Source organism: Triticum urartu, chromosome 5 (genome assembly GCF_003073215.2).
Source record: "Triticum urartu cultivar G1812 chromosome 5, Tu2.1, whole genome shotgun sequence".
Taxonomy (NCBI): domain Eukaryota; kingdom Viridiplantae; phylum Streptophyta; class Magnoliopsida; order Poales; family Poaceae; genus Triticum; species Triticum urartu.
Window position 1 is genome coordinate 529,184,910 of NC_053026.1, and position 17,702 is coordinate 529,202,611.

The 17,702-nt window shown below is 44.5% G+C and overlaps 2 protein-coding genes across 2 annotated transcripts in view; both read left to right on the forward strand.

Annotated features, from left to right (window-relative positions):
- LOC125507311 overlaps nucleotides 1–13,841 on the forward strand; it is a 50,097-nt gene extending 36,256 nt beyond the window's left edge. Inside the window, exons 4-5 of the mRNA XM_048671930.1 lie at nucleotides 13,088–13,245; nucleotides 13,383–13,841. Of these exons, the coding sequence (XP_048527887.1) occupies nucleotides 13,088–13,245; nucleotides 13,383–13,841 (617 nt within the window). The remainder of the gene's footprint in view (nucleotides 1–13,087; nucleotides 13,246–13,382) is intronic.
- A 62-nt stretch (nucleotides 13,842–13,903) lies between these two features.
- LOC125507312 lies at nucleotides 13,904–16,422 on the forward strand. The gene is made up of 6 exons (XM_048671931.1): nucleotides 13,904–14,161; nucleotides 14,256–14,468; nucleotides 14,773–14,865; nucleotides 14,952–15,053; nucleotides 15,867–16,236; nucleotides 16,355–16,422. The coding sequence occupies exons 1-6, from the start codon at nucleotides 13,904–13,906 to the stop codon at nucleotides 16,420–16,422; spliced, it is 1,104 nt and encodes a 367-aa protein (XP_048527888.1).
- The last annotated feature ends 1,280 nt before the right edge of the window (nucleotides 16,423–17,702 follow it).

Sequence of the window (17,702 nt, forward strand, 5' to 3'; positions counted from 1 at the left end):
TGGAAATCATACATACCGATGTATGTGGTCCGATGAATATTGAGGCTCGTGGCGGATATCGTTATTTTCTCACCTTCACAGATGATTTAAGCAGATATGGATATATCTACTTAATGAAACATAAGTCTGAAACATTTGAAAAGTTCAAAGAATTTCAGAGTGAAGTTGAAAATCATCGTAACAAGAAAATAAAGTTTCTACGATCTGACCGTGGAGGAGAATATTTGAGTTACGAGTTTGGTGTACATTTGAAAAACTATGGAATAGTTTCGCAACTCACGCCACCCGGAACACCACAGCGTAATGGTGTGTCTGAACGTCGTAATCATACTTTACTAGATATGGTGCGATCTATGATGTCTCTTACTGATTTACCGCTATCATTTTGGGGTTATGCTCTAGAGACGGCTTCATTCACGTTAAATAGGGCACCATCAAAATCCATTGAGACGACGCCTTATGAAATGTGGTTTGGCAAGAAACCAAAGTTGTCGTTTCTTAAAGTTTGGGGCTGCGATGCTTATGTGAAAAAGCTTCAACCTGATAAGCTCGAACCCAAATCGGAGAAATGTGTCTTCATAGGATACCCAAAGGAAACTGTTGGGTACACCTTCTATCACAGATCCGAAGGCAAGACATTCGTTGCTAAGAATGGATCCTTTGTAGAGAAGGAGTTTCTCTCGAAAGAAGTGAGTGGGAGGAAAGTAGAACTTGATGAGGTAACTATACCTGCTCCATTACTGGAAAGTAGTTCATCACAGAAAACTGTTTCAGTGACACCTACACCAGTTAGTGAGGAAGCCAATGATAATGATCATGAAACTTCAGATCAAGATACTACTGAATCTCGTAGATCAACCAGAGTAAGATCCGCACCAGAGTGGTACGGTAATCCTGTTCTCGAAGTCATGCTACTAGATCATGATGAACCTACGAACTATGAAGAAGCGATGGTGAGCCCAGATTCCACAAAGTGGCTTGAAGCCATGAAATCTGAGATGGGATCCATGTATGAGAACAAAGTATGGACTTTGGTTGACTTACCCGATGATCGGCAAGCAATTGAGAATAAATGGATCTTTAAGAAGAAGACTGACGCTGATGGTAATGTTACTGTCTACAAAGCTCGACTTGTCGCAAAAGGTTTTCGGCAAGTTCAAGGGATTGACTACGATGAGACCTTCTCACCCGTAGCGATGCTTAAGTCCGTCCGAATCATGTTAGCGATTGCCGCATTTTATGATTATGAAATTTGGCAGATGGATGTCAAAACTGCATTCCTGAATGGATTTCTGGAAGAAGAGTTGTATATGATGCAACCGAAAGGTTTTGTCGATCCAAAGGGAGCTAACAAAGTGTGCAAGCTCCAGCGATCCATTTATGGACTGGTGCAAGCCTCTCGGAGTTGGAATAAATGTTTTGATAGTGTGATCAAAGCATTTGGTTTTATACAGACTTTCGGAGAAGCCTGTATTTACAAGAAAGTGAGTGGGAGCTCTGTAGCATTTCTGATATTATATGTGGATGACATATTGCTGATTGGAAATGATATAGAATTTCTGGATAGCATAAAGGAATACTTGAATAAAAGTTTTTCAATGAAAGACCTCGGTGAAGCTGCTTACATATTAGGCATTAAGATCTATAGAGATAGATCAAGACGCTTAATTGGACTTTCACAAAGCACATACCTTGACAAAATTTTGAAGAAGTTCAAAATGGATCAAGCAAAGAAAGGGTTCTTGCCTGTGTTACAAGGTGTGAAGTTGAGTAAGACTCAATGCCCGACCACTGCAGAAGATAGAGAGAATATGAAAGATGTTCCCTATGCATCAGCCATAGGATCTATCATGTATGCAATGCTGTGTACCAGACCTGATGTGTGCCTTGCTATAAGTTTAGCAGGGAGGTACCAAAGTAATCCAGGAGTGGATCACTGGACAGCGGTCAAGAACATCCTAAAATACCTGAAAAGGACTAAGGATATGTTTCTCGTATATGGAGGTGACAAAGAGCTCACTGTAAAAGGTTACGTTGATGCAAGCTTTGACACTGATCCGGACAATTCTAAATCGCAAACCGGATACGTGTTTACATTAAACGGTGGAGCTATCAGTTGGTGCAGTTCTAAACAAAGCGTCGTAGCGGGATCTACATGTGAAGCGAAGTACATAGCTGCTTCGCAAGCAACGAACGAAGGAGTCTGGATGAAGGAGTTCATATCCGATCTAGGTGTCATACCTAATGCATCGGGTCCAATGAAAATCTTTTGTGACAATACTGGTGCAATTGCCTTGGCAAAGGAATCCAGATTTCACAAAAGGACCAAACACATCAAGAGACACTTCGACTCCATCCGGGATCTAGTCCAGGTGGGAGACATAGAGATTTGCAAGATACATACGGATCTGAATGTTGCAGACCCGTTGACTAAGCCTCTTCCACGAGCAAAACATGATCAACACCAAGGCTCCATGGGTGTTAGAATCATTACAGTGTAATCTAGATTATTGACTAGTGCAAGTGGGAGACTGAAGGAAATATGCCCTAGAGGCAATAATAAAGTTATTATTTATTTCCTTATAATCATGATAAATGTTTATTATTCATGCTAGAATTGTATTAACCGGAAACATAATACATGTGTGAATACATAGACAAACAAAGTGTCACTAGTATGCCTCTACTTGACTAGCTCGTTAATCAAAGATGGTTATGTTTCCTGACCATGAACAATGAGTTGTTATTTGATTAACGAGGTCACATCATTAGTTGAATGATCTGATTGACATGACCCATTCCATTAGCTTAGCACCCGATCGTTTAGTATGTTGCTATTGCTTTCTTCATGACTTATACATGTTCCTATGACTATGAGATTATGCAACTCCCGTTTGCCGAAGGAACACTTTGGGTGCTACCAAACGTCACAATGTAACTGGGTGATTATAAAGGTGCTCTACAGGTGTCTCCAAAGGTGGATGTTGGGTTGGCGTATTTCGAGATTAGGATTTGTCACTCCGATTGTCGGAGAGGTATCTCTGGGCCCTCTCGGTAATACACATCACATAAGCCTTGCAAGCATTACAACTAATATGTTAGTTGTGAGATGATGTATTACGGAACGAGTAAAGAGACTTGCCGGTAACGAGATTGAACTAGGTATTGGATACCGACGATCGAATCTCGGGCAAGTAACATACCGATGACAAAGGGAACAACGTATGTTGTTATGCGGTCTGACCGATAAAGATCTTCGTAGGATATGTAGGAGCCAATATGGGCATCCAGGTCCCGCTATTGGTTATTGACCGGAGACGTGTCTCGGTCATGTCTACATTGTTCTCGAACCCGTAGGGTCCGCACGCTTAAGGTTACGATGACAGTTATATTATGAGTTTATGCATTTTGATGTACCGAAGGTTGTTCGGAGTCCCGGATGTGATCACGGACATGACGAGGAGTCTCGAAATGGTCGAGACATAAAGATTGATATATTGGAAGCCTATGTTTGGATATCGGAAGTGTTCCAGGTGAAATCGGGATTTTACCGGGTTACCGGGAGGTTACCGGAACCCCCCGGGAGCCATATGGGCCTTATTGGGCCTTAGTGGAAATGTGAAAGGGCTGCGCGCCTCCCCTCCTCCCCTAGTCCTATTAGGACTAGGAGAGGTGGCCGGCCACCCCTCTCCCTCTTTCCCCCATGGGAATCCTAGTTGGAATAGGATTGGGGGGGGGGAGTCCTACTCCCGGTAGGAGTAGGACTCCTCCTGCGCCCTCCTCCTGGCCGGCGCACCTCTCCCCCTTGGCTCCTTTATATACGGAGGCAGGGGGCACCTCTAGATACACAATTTGATCCACGTGATCTATTCCTTAGCCGTGTGCGGTGCCCCCTGCCACCATATTCCTCGATAATACGGTAGCGGAGTTTAGGCGAAGCCCTGCTGCTGTAGTTCATCAAGATCATCACCACGCCGTCGTGCTGACGGAACTCTTCCCCGACACTTTGCTGGATCGGAGTCCGGGGATCGTCATCGAGCTGAACGTGTGCTCGAACTCGGAGGTGCCGTAGTTTCAGTGCTTGATCGGTTGGATCGTAAAGACGTACGACTACTTCATCTACGTCGTGTCAGCGCTTCCGCATTCGGTCTGCGTTGGGTACGTAGACAACACTCTCCCCTCTCGTTGCTATGCATCACATGATCTTGCGTGTGCGTAGGAAATTTTTTGAAATTACTACGTTCCCCAACAGACATTCCTCCCAACGACAACACAGATCAGCAAGAGCAAAGTCTTCGCCCTATACATCCTCGTGTTGCCAATGAAGTGCAGATTGACAGAATAATTGACAGAATCAATGCACCTGGTCCACTCACTCGTTCAAGGGCAACTCAACTGGCAAATTTCTGCGAGCACTTTGCATTTGTCTCAATTTGAGAACCCAAGAAAGTTGAAGAAGCCTTTATGGAACCTGAATGGATTCAAGCAATGCAAGAAGAGCTTCATCAGTTTGAGCTGAACAATGTATGGGAATTGGTTAAGCATCCTGATCCACGGAAGCATAACATAATAGGCACCAAATGGATATACCGCAACAAGCAAGATGAGCATGGTCAAATCGTCAGAAACAAAGCTCGTCTCGTTGCTCAAGGATATACTCAAGTGGAAGGCATCGACTTCCATGAAACCTTTGCTCCTGTGGCTAGACTTGAAGACATACGTATACTGCTGGCCTATGCAAATCATCACAACATACTTCTGTATCAAATGGATGTGAAGAGTGCCTTTCACAATGGCAAGATTGAAGAAGAAGTGTATGTCGCACAACCACCAGGGTTTGAAGATCCAAAACATCCTGACATGGTATACAAGCTCAATAAGGCACTGTATGGCCTCAAACAAGCCCCTCGGGCCTGGTATGACACACTCAAATACTTCCTGAAGAGCAAAGGCTTCATACCTGGTTCCCTAGATCCCACTCTCTTCACGAAGACATATGATGGTGAACTGTTTGTATGCCAAATATATGTGGATGACATTATCTTCGGCTGCACCAATCAGAAGTACAGTGAGGAGTTTGGATATATGATGCAAGAGCAATATCAGATGTCTGTGATGGGGGAGCTGAAGTTTTTCCTCGGTCTTCAGATACGGCAACAATGCAACGGCATCTTCATATCTCAAGAGAAATATCTCAAAGAGTGCCTGAAGAAGTTTGGTATGCAAGACTGCAAAGGCTTCACAACACCAATGCCAGCCAAACATCATCTGGGTCCTGACGACAATGGTAAAGAGTTTGATCAAAAGGTATACCGCTCCATGATTGGTTCTTTGCTTTATTTATGTGCATCTAGGCCAGATATTATGCTTAGTGTTTGCATGTGTGCCCGATTTCAAGCGGCACCAAAGGAGTCGCATCACTTAGCAGTGAAGCGAATTCTTCGATATTTGGCTCACACCCCAACTCTAGGATTGTGGTATCCAAAGGGCTTAGAGTTTGATCTGGTTGGATTCTCGGATGCTGATTATGCTGGTGACAAGGTTGATCGGAAGTCTACATCAGGCACATGTCACTTTCTGGGACGATCACTTGTATGTTGGTCTTCAAAGAAGCAGAACTGTGTATCTCTCTCCACTGCTGAATCTGAATACATTGCTGCTGGATCTTGCTGCGCTTAGCTTCTGTGGATGAAGCAAACTCTCAAGGACTATGGAATTCATCTGAAGCAAGTGCCACTTTACTGCGACAACGAAAGCGCCATCAAGATTGCCAACAACCCAGTTCAGCACTCGAAGACAAAGCACGTTGAAATTCGTCATGACTTTCTCAGAGATCATGTTGTGAAGGAAGATATTGATATCATACACGTCAACACTGAAGAGCAATTGGCAGATATCTTCACCAAGCCCTTGGATGAGAAGAGATTTTGCAAGTTACGGTGTGAGCTAAATATCTTGGAATCCTCAAATGTCCTGTGATCAGGCACACATCCTAACACTTATGCATATTGATGACTTAGATGTGCAACACACGAAACGTATATCTTCAATCAATGAAGACATACATTCTAAGTGTGAATACATTAATGTGGAAATTGACTTCGGAGCGCCACGATAATTGTGCGCCGTGTCTGGGTCTAATACTTCCTATACGGTGGGTAACGCCACCACCAAACGTTCTATTTTGATGTGTTTCACTCATGGCGTTACCTTGCAATGTCTTCACATTTGGTTTGGCTTCAATCTCAACATGTCTTCATGATTATCTTCACTATGTGGATTATATAGATATATATATACTAGTGTTCTGTCCTCTACAGCATTCACTTATAGCTATGTCTTCTTGTTTTGAGTCTTTTGAACTAAGTGAATGTGATCGGACCCTAAAATCTCTATGCTTTCTATCTCAAATTCTATCTCTCCAAGTCATATGCATTCTATTGAAACTGTCGAATGTCTTCTCTGCGTCCTTGTCAGCAGAAGACACAGAGACAAACTTTAAAACCGTTTTCAATGCTCATTTATCCACAAGAAATCCGGAGAAGTAGGAACGACCACCCGACAATCCAGGCGTGCGTGGGATGTGGAACTGCCCCCGAGATTCCGCATGATGGCCACGTGCTGTTCAGATGTGAATCGCCAGGGGCACCTGTGTAATAGTGCAGTGCCGCCCCTGTGACTATAAATACACACTCACCACGGTCATTATCTCCTTCTTCCTCCCTCGCACGAACCCTAGCGCCACCGCTAGCTCTCGACGACGCCGGCGACGAAGCGCTTCACTGCCGCAACCTCTCCGACGCCGTCTTCATGCTGATCGCGGACATCGTCCTCTCCACCGTCGCCGTAGGTGTCTTCCGTCGCCAAGTTAGGGCACGGAGGATCGAACTGCTCGGCCTCATCTCCCACTCCGTCTAGCAGTTCCAAGTGTGGTAATAAAACCTCTTTTTACAGCCTCTTTTGATCCTATGGTTCTGTCACTTTCTACCATAAGAAGTTTCTATTCACACAAGTTAGATCTCTCTCAATCTGCATCTCATAACATGCCTAGAATATTCACTTGTGCTTCATGAAGTAATTAGATTCCTCACTTGTAATGATCTATGGGTTCGTACAAATCTGGAACCAACTTCTTATCTATGAGTGAATGTCTTCGCACGATGAGGTCAATGTCTTCTAAACTGATTAATCTTCAAAATCTTCTGAGAATGCATATGACCTCTTCCCCTTCCCTCGCACCTTAATGCTGTCACAGGTACATGTCCGTGGGAGAATCCTTTGGTTCTCATAGTTTGCATTCATTTGCAGAGTTCTTACAGCATCACATAAACTCTCCTGAAGCCAGTTCCTGTTGGTCAAGCAAAAGAAAGCCCTTAAAGCCTTTGAACGTCTTGAAGCCTTCCAAGTTAATGTTTATGGCTTCAGAAACAGCAGCAAGAAAGGGGGGCTGACAGCGACGTGGCGGAACGTCCAAAGATCTGCCTGATGAACTGGCAGAAATGTACAAAATAGATCCTGAAGAGAATTATAGTTAGCGCAAGACCCGAATCCAATGGATTCGACGCTATTGGGCAGAGCAATGGTTCCAATACCGCTTCGTCACCCAGGAGTACGCTGAGAAAAACGCCATCAAGAGACCATGGGGAGACGTACTATACAAAAATCTCGTACCTAGGTCCAGAGATGAAGCCATTGCTCAAGGCTTCTACCCATGCATGGTTCGTGGACCACAACCAGCTGAAGCACATCCGTCGTCACTACTCTGGTGTCGTGACGACAATCTGTTCAAGCGCAACTTCCACTTTTCCCAGAACTCAGCGAAGCAAAACAAGAAGAAATTGGGCTTAGACTTCAACCCTGGTCCCTCCGCACCAAGGGCAGATGGCACACGCGAGGCAGAACAGAATCTCATCGGACCATATGCCAACCTTGAGGGCCTCATCACCCGCATCTTAGTCCAAGGGACTGCAGTCAATGACCCTCCTGCTGACTCTGAGTCTGATGAAGCGCCTGCTGTACCGAAGCCAAAGCAGATGAAGAAGCCAAAAGCTTCAAAGCCGGCCCTTTCACCCAAAATCTCAAGGGCGAAGCCATTGGCAACTGCACCTCCTGAAGCCAGTGTGCAGTCTGAAGACTTATCATGAGTCTCCAAGCCCCAGAAGGCCAAGATGCCTTAGCCACACACCGGCAAAGAGCTCACAGCTGCTGCCATTCTGCGCAGAGAAACAATTGATCTGTCAAGTGATGAAGATCTTGGAGATGACGCTCTTGAGCAGCTCATCAAGAGCAAGGAAGAAGCTGAAATATTCAACAATCTGCCTCTCTTTGATGTCGCCATCATCCACAACTTCATCGACGAGTGGTTTGCTACACCAAACATCAGCTTCGATGATCTGCAGCTGCCCATTGGCCTCAGCGTCGCTTTCCAAGGCGCTATTGCTTCAGAACTTGCAAATGCCCAGAGCATTGTTCAACTAAAGCAGAAAATTAATTTTGAAAAGGCTCAGTTCAAGAAGCATATGGCCAGGCTTAGCGTGCAAGAAGTCAAGGACTTCAAGATCATGTTGCACGAGTTAAAGGAAAACTTTCTGAAGAAGCGTGCAGAAGCTCAGGGTTCGCGGGAGCGAATGAAGACTCTGGCTGACCGCTGTGTGCAAGCCTATAACGAGGCTGAGAAGCGCAAGTCACTTGGGCGTCCTGGCATCGATCCCAGGATGGCTGCGAAGAAGAAGAAGAAGAAGCCTGCTATGGCTGAACCAGAGGCACCAAGGAAAGAGGCAGTTCCGATTGTCTTCCCAACCGCAACGACTGGCTCGAAGCCAAAGAGCTGGTCTACCGCTTTAGAGCTCAAGAAGACTAGGATTGCTGAGGCTGAAGCCAGGAAGCGAGAACACTCTGAAGCCTCTCCTTCTGCCCCCACTCAGAAGAAGCGAAAGATCAAGAAAGCTAGGGCTGCTCCCACAGAGCCCCTGATGGTTGAACCCCTCTCTGTCGTCTATCCTGACGCAGAACGCCAGCTGACAGTTCATGAGCCTGCTCCCACAGAGGCTCCTGAAACTGAAGATATTCCAGCAGCCGACCCCATCGCTACTGAAGACATTGGTCATCAAGACAATGTACAAGATGATGCAGCCCTTCCTCAGCTTGAAACAAGCGAACTCATCAGCATTGGTCGTCCTCTGACGCCAATTGCACAAGATGCGTCCTGGGCGGATCGCCCACAAGTGGAAGAAGAATCAGAGGTCCAGCCCACTCCAACTCCACAAGCGTCGTCTGCATTTCGCAGGCTTCGCAAAGTTCCAAGGCCTGACGACATTCTGGCTGCATCAGCCGAAGAAAATGAAGAAGCACCACAAGATCCCACTCCCCCGCTCCAACAGGAAGCAGTTCTTCAGGAGAACGTGCCTGAGTCTGACCCTCCAGCTAGTCAAGTGGAGGCTGAAAATGTTGAGGCTGCCACAACCAACACTGAAGCCAATGTGGAGCCCTCCCCACCAAAAGCTTCAGCAGACAGCGAAGCTACTGATCCTGACACGTCTGTTCCTGAGTCTGCTGCAGGTCCTCAATTTGATTACCATATTGAGCACAGGCCTCAAGTACAGACGCCGATCCCAATACTGCCAAGGTTCCCAGGTCCCGCATCAGCACCTGGTTCCTTTAACATCACTAGCTTCAAGGCAGATAATACGTTCTTCAACAGCTCCAAGAACCCCTATTCAAGGGAAAGGATTGCATCAGATAGGTTCTGGAGCTATCCTTAGCGCAGCTACTATTCATGCATCCTCTACAACCAAGGACGCATCTTCCCGCACAAGCGCCTTGATATGTTGAAGCCATTGCTGGTCTGCCCTATTTAGAGGAAGCTTTGGATTGCTTCAAGCAAGTGGGTCTGCTGCAGTTTGTAACTGATGAAGAGCACTGGAATGAAGAGCATCTGTTGCAATTCTATGCCACCCTCCACATCAAAGGATACAACAGAGATCCGAAGAGTTGGGTCCTGGAGTGGATGACCGGCAATGTTCATCATGAAGCCAATGCATTTGATATCATTGAGCTCACCGGCCTGCCCACTCCTGGCGAATTCTTCGAGGACGGCTGTCAACTACACACTGACGCTCTTGAGAGCATATTCCAAAGGCCTGAACCGAATATGAGTCATATGCTCTCAATGATGAAGCCATTGCCCCACGATGCTCCTTATCCAACAGAGTTCTTTGTCGTAGACCTTGAGTACCTGCCCAGAACCATATATCACATCATCCGGCGGACTCTCTGGCCCATTAAGGGACACTCTCCACATGCCAAGATTGAGGGTGCAATGAAGACTCTGATATTCTGTATCCTTCATGGCAAATGCTTCAACGCACAGGATTTCTTCATACGCCAACTTGCGGCATCAGGCTCAGATTTATTTGGTTTGAAGTTCTATGCTCCTTGGGTAATGAGGCTGATCAAACTGCACTCTGCAATCTCATATCAGCCCTCAGCCCGCAACCATCGGATCTTCTTGCCAGATGTGGATACCTCTGATGAAGCCATATATCCGGAGCCTGCCAAGCAACCTTTGAGTCTTCAGAATGCAGAACACCAAAGCTTCACTCAGAACATTGACGGTGTTGAAGCCATCTCCAGGGTGTATCCGTTGGCTGGCACTACACGTGCACCACGCCCTGCATCAACTGAAACCACTGACAGCACACCTGCTCAAAGACCCAAGAAGCGGGCTCATGCTCTCAATGACTGAGAGCTTCTTGTGGCCCTTCATCAAAAGAAGGATAGGCATCACGACTGGTTGAAGGGACAGATGAAAAGCCTCTTGGTGGATGTAAACCGAATCAGAAATCTTGCCACCAAGAATGCATTCGTTGCACATGAAACCTGTCGCCGCACCTGGAAAGGCCTCACAATGCTGTGTTCTGAAGCTGATCTTCATGAGGATGGCTTCAGAGAGCGATTCAAGTTTGACTCCACACCTCCCAGAAGGGCTGTGCTACGCGGAACTCCTTCACTTGAAGACTCAGAGTTCTCTTCATCTGCTGCCACCGTGACAGCAAGAATCATCGAGGAAGAAGATGACGCTACCTCACCACCACCTCCTTCAGCGCGCGTCGACTCGGCACCAAGCTCTTCAGCACCGCCAAACAACTCCAACGACCCTACTGCGCATGGGAACGCGTAGGAAACTCTATGTCTTCAAACCTTTTTGGTCATCACTGACAAAAGGGGGAGAAGCATATGATGTCGATAGTCTTCAAGCGGGTCAACATGGGCGGGTGCCTTTATTTTGCTATATTTTGCTTCGTGCTTACAACTCCCGTTTTGCTACATTTGCTTCTTTGAGTTGTAACACTTAAACTCGATGGTCGTCTGCTACTTGTTTGCCACTATGTTTTGCGAAGATAAATTCCGCATGTGCGACGATAAATTCCGCACTTAGATCATTCCGCAGACGTCCATTTTCCATTATGCATGTCATTCTCTTCATATACTTTTACATGCATAGTGGATTGTCATCATAAGTTGAAGTGGATCTCCACAAGTACAACCTGCCATGTGCATTTGCGTTCCAGAAGCAAATTACCTATATGCACATCTTCAGGGGGAGCCCTTGCAGCTTATGAAGACAATTCCTTTACAATTTCACAAATTATATTCCCCGTTGAAAACTTCAACTAGTTTGTCATCAATCACCAAAAAGGGGGAGATTGTAAGTGCATCTAGTGCCACCCCTAGTTGGTTTTGGAGTATTGACGACAAACCTAGTTGAGGGACTAATGTGTTTGTGAGAATTGCAGGATAACACAGGTAGAAGTCCCTCATTGATTCGGTTTTTCTACCAGAGATGACCCCTAAAAATGTACGAAGACATTGAAGTCAATGGTGGTATATGAAGATATTCACATTGAAGACTATGACATGAGAAGACACCACGTGAAGCCTATGGAACTCGAAGACTTAATCTTTCACAGTTTTTATTTCATTTGTGTTAAGTCATAGGAACCACCGTACTATTAAGTGGGGTCCAAGAGAACCAGTCAGAATGATTGAAGTGATGCCTAATTCAAATCCTATGTCTTCGAGCGAAGACTATGAGAGCAAAATCTTGTCCAGAGTCGGACAAGTCAGCTTTTCTTGTAGCCCAAGTAAAGTTGCCGTGTGAGTTCGAAATCTGACCGTTGGAACACGTGTCAGTTCCTTAGTGACCCAGGGTCATTTCGGACAAATCAGGTCGGGTTGCCCAGTGGCTATAAATAGTCCACCCCCTACAACCATAAACGGTTGGCTGTTCAGATTTCAGTGCACGGCTTTTGTCGTTTGAGAGCAACCCACCTCGAAGACTTTGAGAGAAAATTTCCTAGCGAGGAGAAAAGCCCTAACCACCCAGAGCCAGAGAGAATTGGGCATCACTTAAGTTTTCTTGTCTGAGTGATCTGAAGACTTATTACACTTGAGGACTGTGCATCCTCGAGACATTAGGCGTCGCGTTCTGAGCATCCAAGAGACATTGTGGATTGCCGGTGAACGAAATCTGTGAAGGTTTGGGAGTCTACCTTGAAGACTTACCAGAGTGATTGGGCGAGGTCTGTGTGACCTTAGCTCAAGGGGAATACGGTGAGGACTGGGTGTCCCGAGCTGCGTGTTCAGGACTAGGTGTCTGGGGCTGTGTGTCCTTTGGTTTAAATACCTAGCCGCCCTAACCAGACGTACAGTTGTCACAGCAACTGGAACTAGTCCAACAAATCATTGTCTTCAACGAGTCACTGGTTTCATCTTCACTTCCCTTTACTTACTGTTACTCCTTGTGATGCCATTGCATGCTTGCTCTATCTTTTGTCTTCACAACGTAACTGTATGATTTTATCGGCTTCATAACTTCTTCCTACCTGATCCTTATTACACTGCAGCTACTTGTCATTGTGCTTTCACTCTATTGTATATTTGACCATGGCTTGCCTAGTGTAATCTAACTTCCGCTGCATAGTGATAGGCATATCTCTACTGTTTGTCTTCATAACCTTCACATTTTGAAGACTTTCATAAAAATCGCCTATTCACCCCCCCTCTAGTCGATATAACGCACTTTCAGTTAGGAACTCAAATCAAATGCAGCAAGGTAGTGCCATCACCGGTGGGGACTCAGCTTCTGCCATAACACAACAAGGCTCAAGCTCTGAGTACAGTCCTGACGATGAGGTCATTGAGGAGGATGAAGTTGATGATATTGTAGTGGAGAAGGAAGATAAGGTGCTAATTCTACCTTTGTTTTTGAGGGATGGGGGCTATTTGTATGCTATATGTGCTTGAGTGCTTTTACTAATTTTTGAAAGACATTTTTTTGCATGAGATCTAATAGTTCTCTTTTTTATTATAATGTTTTGAAGGTTTCTAAGAAGGCAAGGAAGTCGATCAATAAAAAGACTAAGAAGAGTTTTGATAAACCTTCTGAGATGGCTCCAGGAAAAACAAGGGTGGTTGCTCCAGCCTCAGGAGGCTCAAAGAGGGTGCTACCTAGTTTGAACTCGGATGAACATGAATCTACTCGAGTCACTAGGCAGAAAACAAAGCTGTCTCTAACCAACCATGAAGAAAGTCTTGTGCAAATGGATGTAGGAAGCCCAGCAAATGTGGATGAAGGAAGCCTCCATGTGCACGTGGATGTAAGAAGCTCGATGCACGAAGATGAAAGAAGCCTGATGCATGGGGGTGAAGTAAGCCTGATGCAGATGGGTGAAACAAGCCATGTCCCATCGACTCTGTGCACAAATCAGCCAATTGAAGTTCCTGAGTTCTCTGACCAACAGCTTGACCAACAGCGGCAAATGGACATTGAAGGCAAGTAATAATAACACATGATCAGTTATGAAATCATGAAATGCAAACTTGATTTATCTTAACTGTATGAATGTCTTCTTTTTCAGCTACACCTATTGTGGATAAGTGCAGGAATGGGAAAGGGCTCGAAAGACTCACTAAAGAGTTAGGCTCTAAGATTATCATCCAAGTGGCCGAGGGGAAGAAACGCCCGGACAAACCAGCACAGGCTGCAAAGCTTGCATCCCAGGGTGGGGTCGCTGCGAGGCAGCATCTACCACTCCTTCCCCACTTCAAGGAGTACAAGGCCAATGGGCATCATATTGACAATTTCATTGGCAAAGTTGCTGTAAGTTTATTCTTTCTCAGCCAAATGTGATTATTTTTGTTCACTTGTTATATCATTCTAAATTGTGTCCTTGCATTATATGTTATCTACTCAGATCAATTTTGATATGGACACCCGTTCCGATGCCGTGAAGTATGCATGCACTGACATCCTCAAGACCGCGTTGAAGAATAGGCGCCACCATCTCAAGAAGAAGCATTTTGACAATGTACCGGCCAATCTAGTGAGTGTCAAATCTCCTGATAAGAATGTGACAGATGCGGAGTGGCAAAGGCTGGTCAAGATGTGGTCTACCCCAAGGCACAAGGTATTCATACTATAGTTCTATGTGAAGGAGTTCATTGTGTCTATGTTTACCATTGTGCTTGTTTTATCTTGCCATGTTCATACGATAGCTATTTAGCTGGTATAATAATGATGATGTGCTTGTTTACCATTGTGTCTATTGTGCTTATTTTATCTTGCCATCGTTGTGCTGCTTGGAGAGATGATGATAACATTGTTTTCATGCTATTCTGGCTGCATACACTTTTGAATTGCAACTTGGATTGCAATCTGTAGGAGCCTTTATGGTTGCTCCATTAATTCTCATGTTTCTTTTTCCATGGTAGGAAACCTGTCAGTCGAACAAGGAGAACCGTTCCAAAGTTAAGTTCCATCGGAAAACTGGTTCTTGCCCCTACATTTCCCATGTGCATGCTTTGGTAAGGATCTCTCATGTTATCATTTGCTACTACAGTGATTCTTTCAATTGTTTCTTATTGTTCCATTGTGTCGTGAACAATTTCAGAAAGAGGCTCGTAAGGGTGAAGAGTTGACTGCGTTTGATCTATTCAAGGAGTGCCACAATGGCAACAAGACTGGTTTCTCTGAGCCAGTTAAGAAGGCGATAGTAAGTTTCTAGTATTCTTTTTCGTGTTGATGAGGCTTGTTTACCTCATCCTTGTTACACTTGATTACATTATATGACTTCTGCTTCACGGATTTGATAGAGATGGTTTTTTCAAAGTAGTACCGTATATGATTCATGTTTTGTTATAGTTTGTTTGTACCAGTCCTCTGTTTCATTGCATTGCATATTCATTTTGGTACTGGAAATGCGACAATATTCAGGCAATTTTAGTTCTTGTTGTAGTCCAGCAGGTATTGCTTGTCGTTGGACACTGTTAATTAAGAGAGAGCGTTGTATGTTCTTTGATTATTTGTCTAGTGATTCCCTGAAGCATCTATCTTCCCATCTTTCGGAGTGGAGAAACTCTGTCATTTCATATACGATCTGAATGAAATGTTTAGGACTTGTGGAAGTGGATTTCTCTGATACTGTATACTGTACTAAAGAAACAACATATGCGCTCCTGAAACGTACTACAATCTTCTCTGCTCCATGTTCCCATTTAAGCTAAACAGATATGCACATAGTTGCCTAATTTAAATTTCAACAATGGTTTGTTGTGTATGCTTACCTGTTTAATAAACCTGGTGCCATGCTTCTTTCATGTAGCTGATAGTAACTTGCAAAAAAAAGTGATTCCCAAGGATGATTAATTCTGCTTGCCTGCTTCAAAGTTTTCAAATAACTAGCTAATTAGTAGCATGGAGACTGGATTATTATTTAGTCAACATTCTTGAGTAGTTTGCTTATAAAGTTTCCTAGTTATTCAGAACCAACTGCAATGACATGTGTGCATCTTTCTTTAAATGTCAGGCTGACATGGAAAAAGCTATGGAACAAGGGGTACCAGAAGGTGGAGAACCAAAGAATGTTGCTGCTGTTGTTGCTGACATTCTCACTAAAGAATGTCCCTCCAGCACATTCCTTCAAAATGTTGGCCTTGAGTCGAGCTCCAAGAAGAAGTTCAACAGATCTGCAGCTGCTTTGGATGCTCATGTACAAGAACTAGAGTACAAGCTTGAGAAGGAGAGGCGAGTCGCTGAGTTGATGCGAGAGGAGCTTGTTGAGGTCAAGAAGAAATCAGAGGAGACCGAAGCTGCACGCACCGCAGAGTACCAGTTGTTACTGCAAAGAGTTGAGGCCACCGATGGTAGATTTGCGCGTCTCATGGATCTGTTCGAAGGTAAAATAGTTTAGTACGGCGTGGTTGATGTTGGCTTTGGGACTTTTGATGTTGAGTTGTTTCGACCTGGGGTTGATGAGTTTCTTTGACTGGACATGTGAACCGCAATATGGACCAGATTGGCTGTGGTTTGATGATGTTGTGCTTTGGTTGGTGCATCTTAATCTTATGAACATGGTGTACTGATACTAAGCTACTGGCTATGTTATTTCGGTTGGTGCATCTTATGAACTTGTGGTGTAATGATACTGTTGGGCCTAAGTTAATGAAATCTTGGAGAATTGTATTGGTTGACTGCCAAACTAAGCAATGATTTTTTTTGAGCTACTATTGGTTATTGGCTGGACCGAAAATACTAAATTGTATGAGTGGGCTGGCTCGTCTCAAGGCCCAATATAGATTTTTTTGATAGAAAAAGATTCATATATTTTTGTTGGTTAGAGAGAAGGGCTGGCCCAATTAATGATAGATTGAATAAATGGACTACACATTGCCTGAGCCCAAGAACTAACATTAAAAGGCCGTGGCCCAAAAGTAAATGTAAAAATGGGCTAAATTATTGGGCTCAGCCCATTAAAACAACTGATTTGGACTGATCCTACGTGGCATCCACGTCATCATTTTTTCCACGTCAGCGCCACGTTGGTTCAGCCACATCAGATCCTACGTGGCCTAGGCTCATTAGTAATGACCATAATTTTGGTCAAAGATTTAACGAAGAAAATTTTGGTCAAGGGCGGCTATGACTAAAATTCCAGAAAAGGTCACGTTTGTTCATTCTTGACGGTCAACTGTTGACCTTCCGAATTTGGTCAAAAAAAGGTCAATAAATGAAAGCAATGACGAATTAACGACCAAAATGGGGAGTCATAATTGACCATATTTCTTGTAGTGTCGGCGGCGACCGCGGCGGGCGATCCCATCTCTTCGCGCGTACCATCCTTAAGGTATGAATTCGGCTTGGCGTTCTGCTCGTTCTCTTGGCTGTTGCGCCCCTCCACCATGCATGCAGTACAACCTCAACCCCACAAGATCCGGGTACGGACTAGAACAACGCATGGAAAGCTTCATCGTGGCATAGTTTCTCTTGAGCTAATCGCATCATGTTTGTTTAAGTAAGATGTTGACGTTTGAGATGAGATATACTAAAGGAAGATGAGATACTGGTTCCATAGTTCACTTAATTTAGTTTATTAAAGTCATCATCACTTTAGGTTTGCATAGCGCATGAAATATAGTTTAAAGGAAGATGAGATACTACTTGTTGGACGTTGATGATTGGTTTCCCTCACATGTCAAACTAGCAAAGTCTTTTCCATGCACTTGTCTTTGCCTATGAGCTATTTTACACCTGCAACATTGATAAATAGAAAGATGTTGATGATTGGTTTCCCTCACATGTCATATGCAGGAAGACATGGCGTATGCAAGTGATGAGAGTATGTTCGAGTATGTAAATGTTGTCA

Excerpts from the sequence above, each read along its gene's own strand:
- LOC125507312 (XM_048671931.1), top strand. The coding sequence starts at position 13,904 with ATGTCTTCTTTTTCAGCTACACCTATTGTGGATAAGTGCAGGAATGGG. Across the intron at positions 14,469-14,772 it reads GGTCTACCCCAAGGCACAAG|GAAACCTGTCAGTCGAACAA; the intron begins GTATTCATACTA and ends TTTCCATGGTAG. Across the intron at positions 16,237-16,354 it reads TCTCATGGATCTGTTCGAAG|ATTGGCTGTGGTTTGATGAT; the intron begins GTAAAATAGTTT and ends AATATGGACCAG.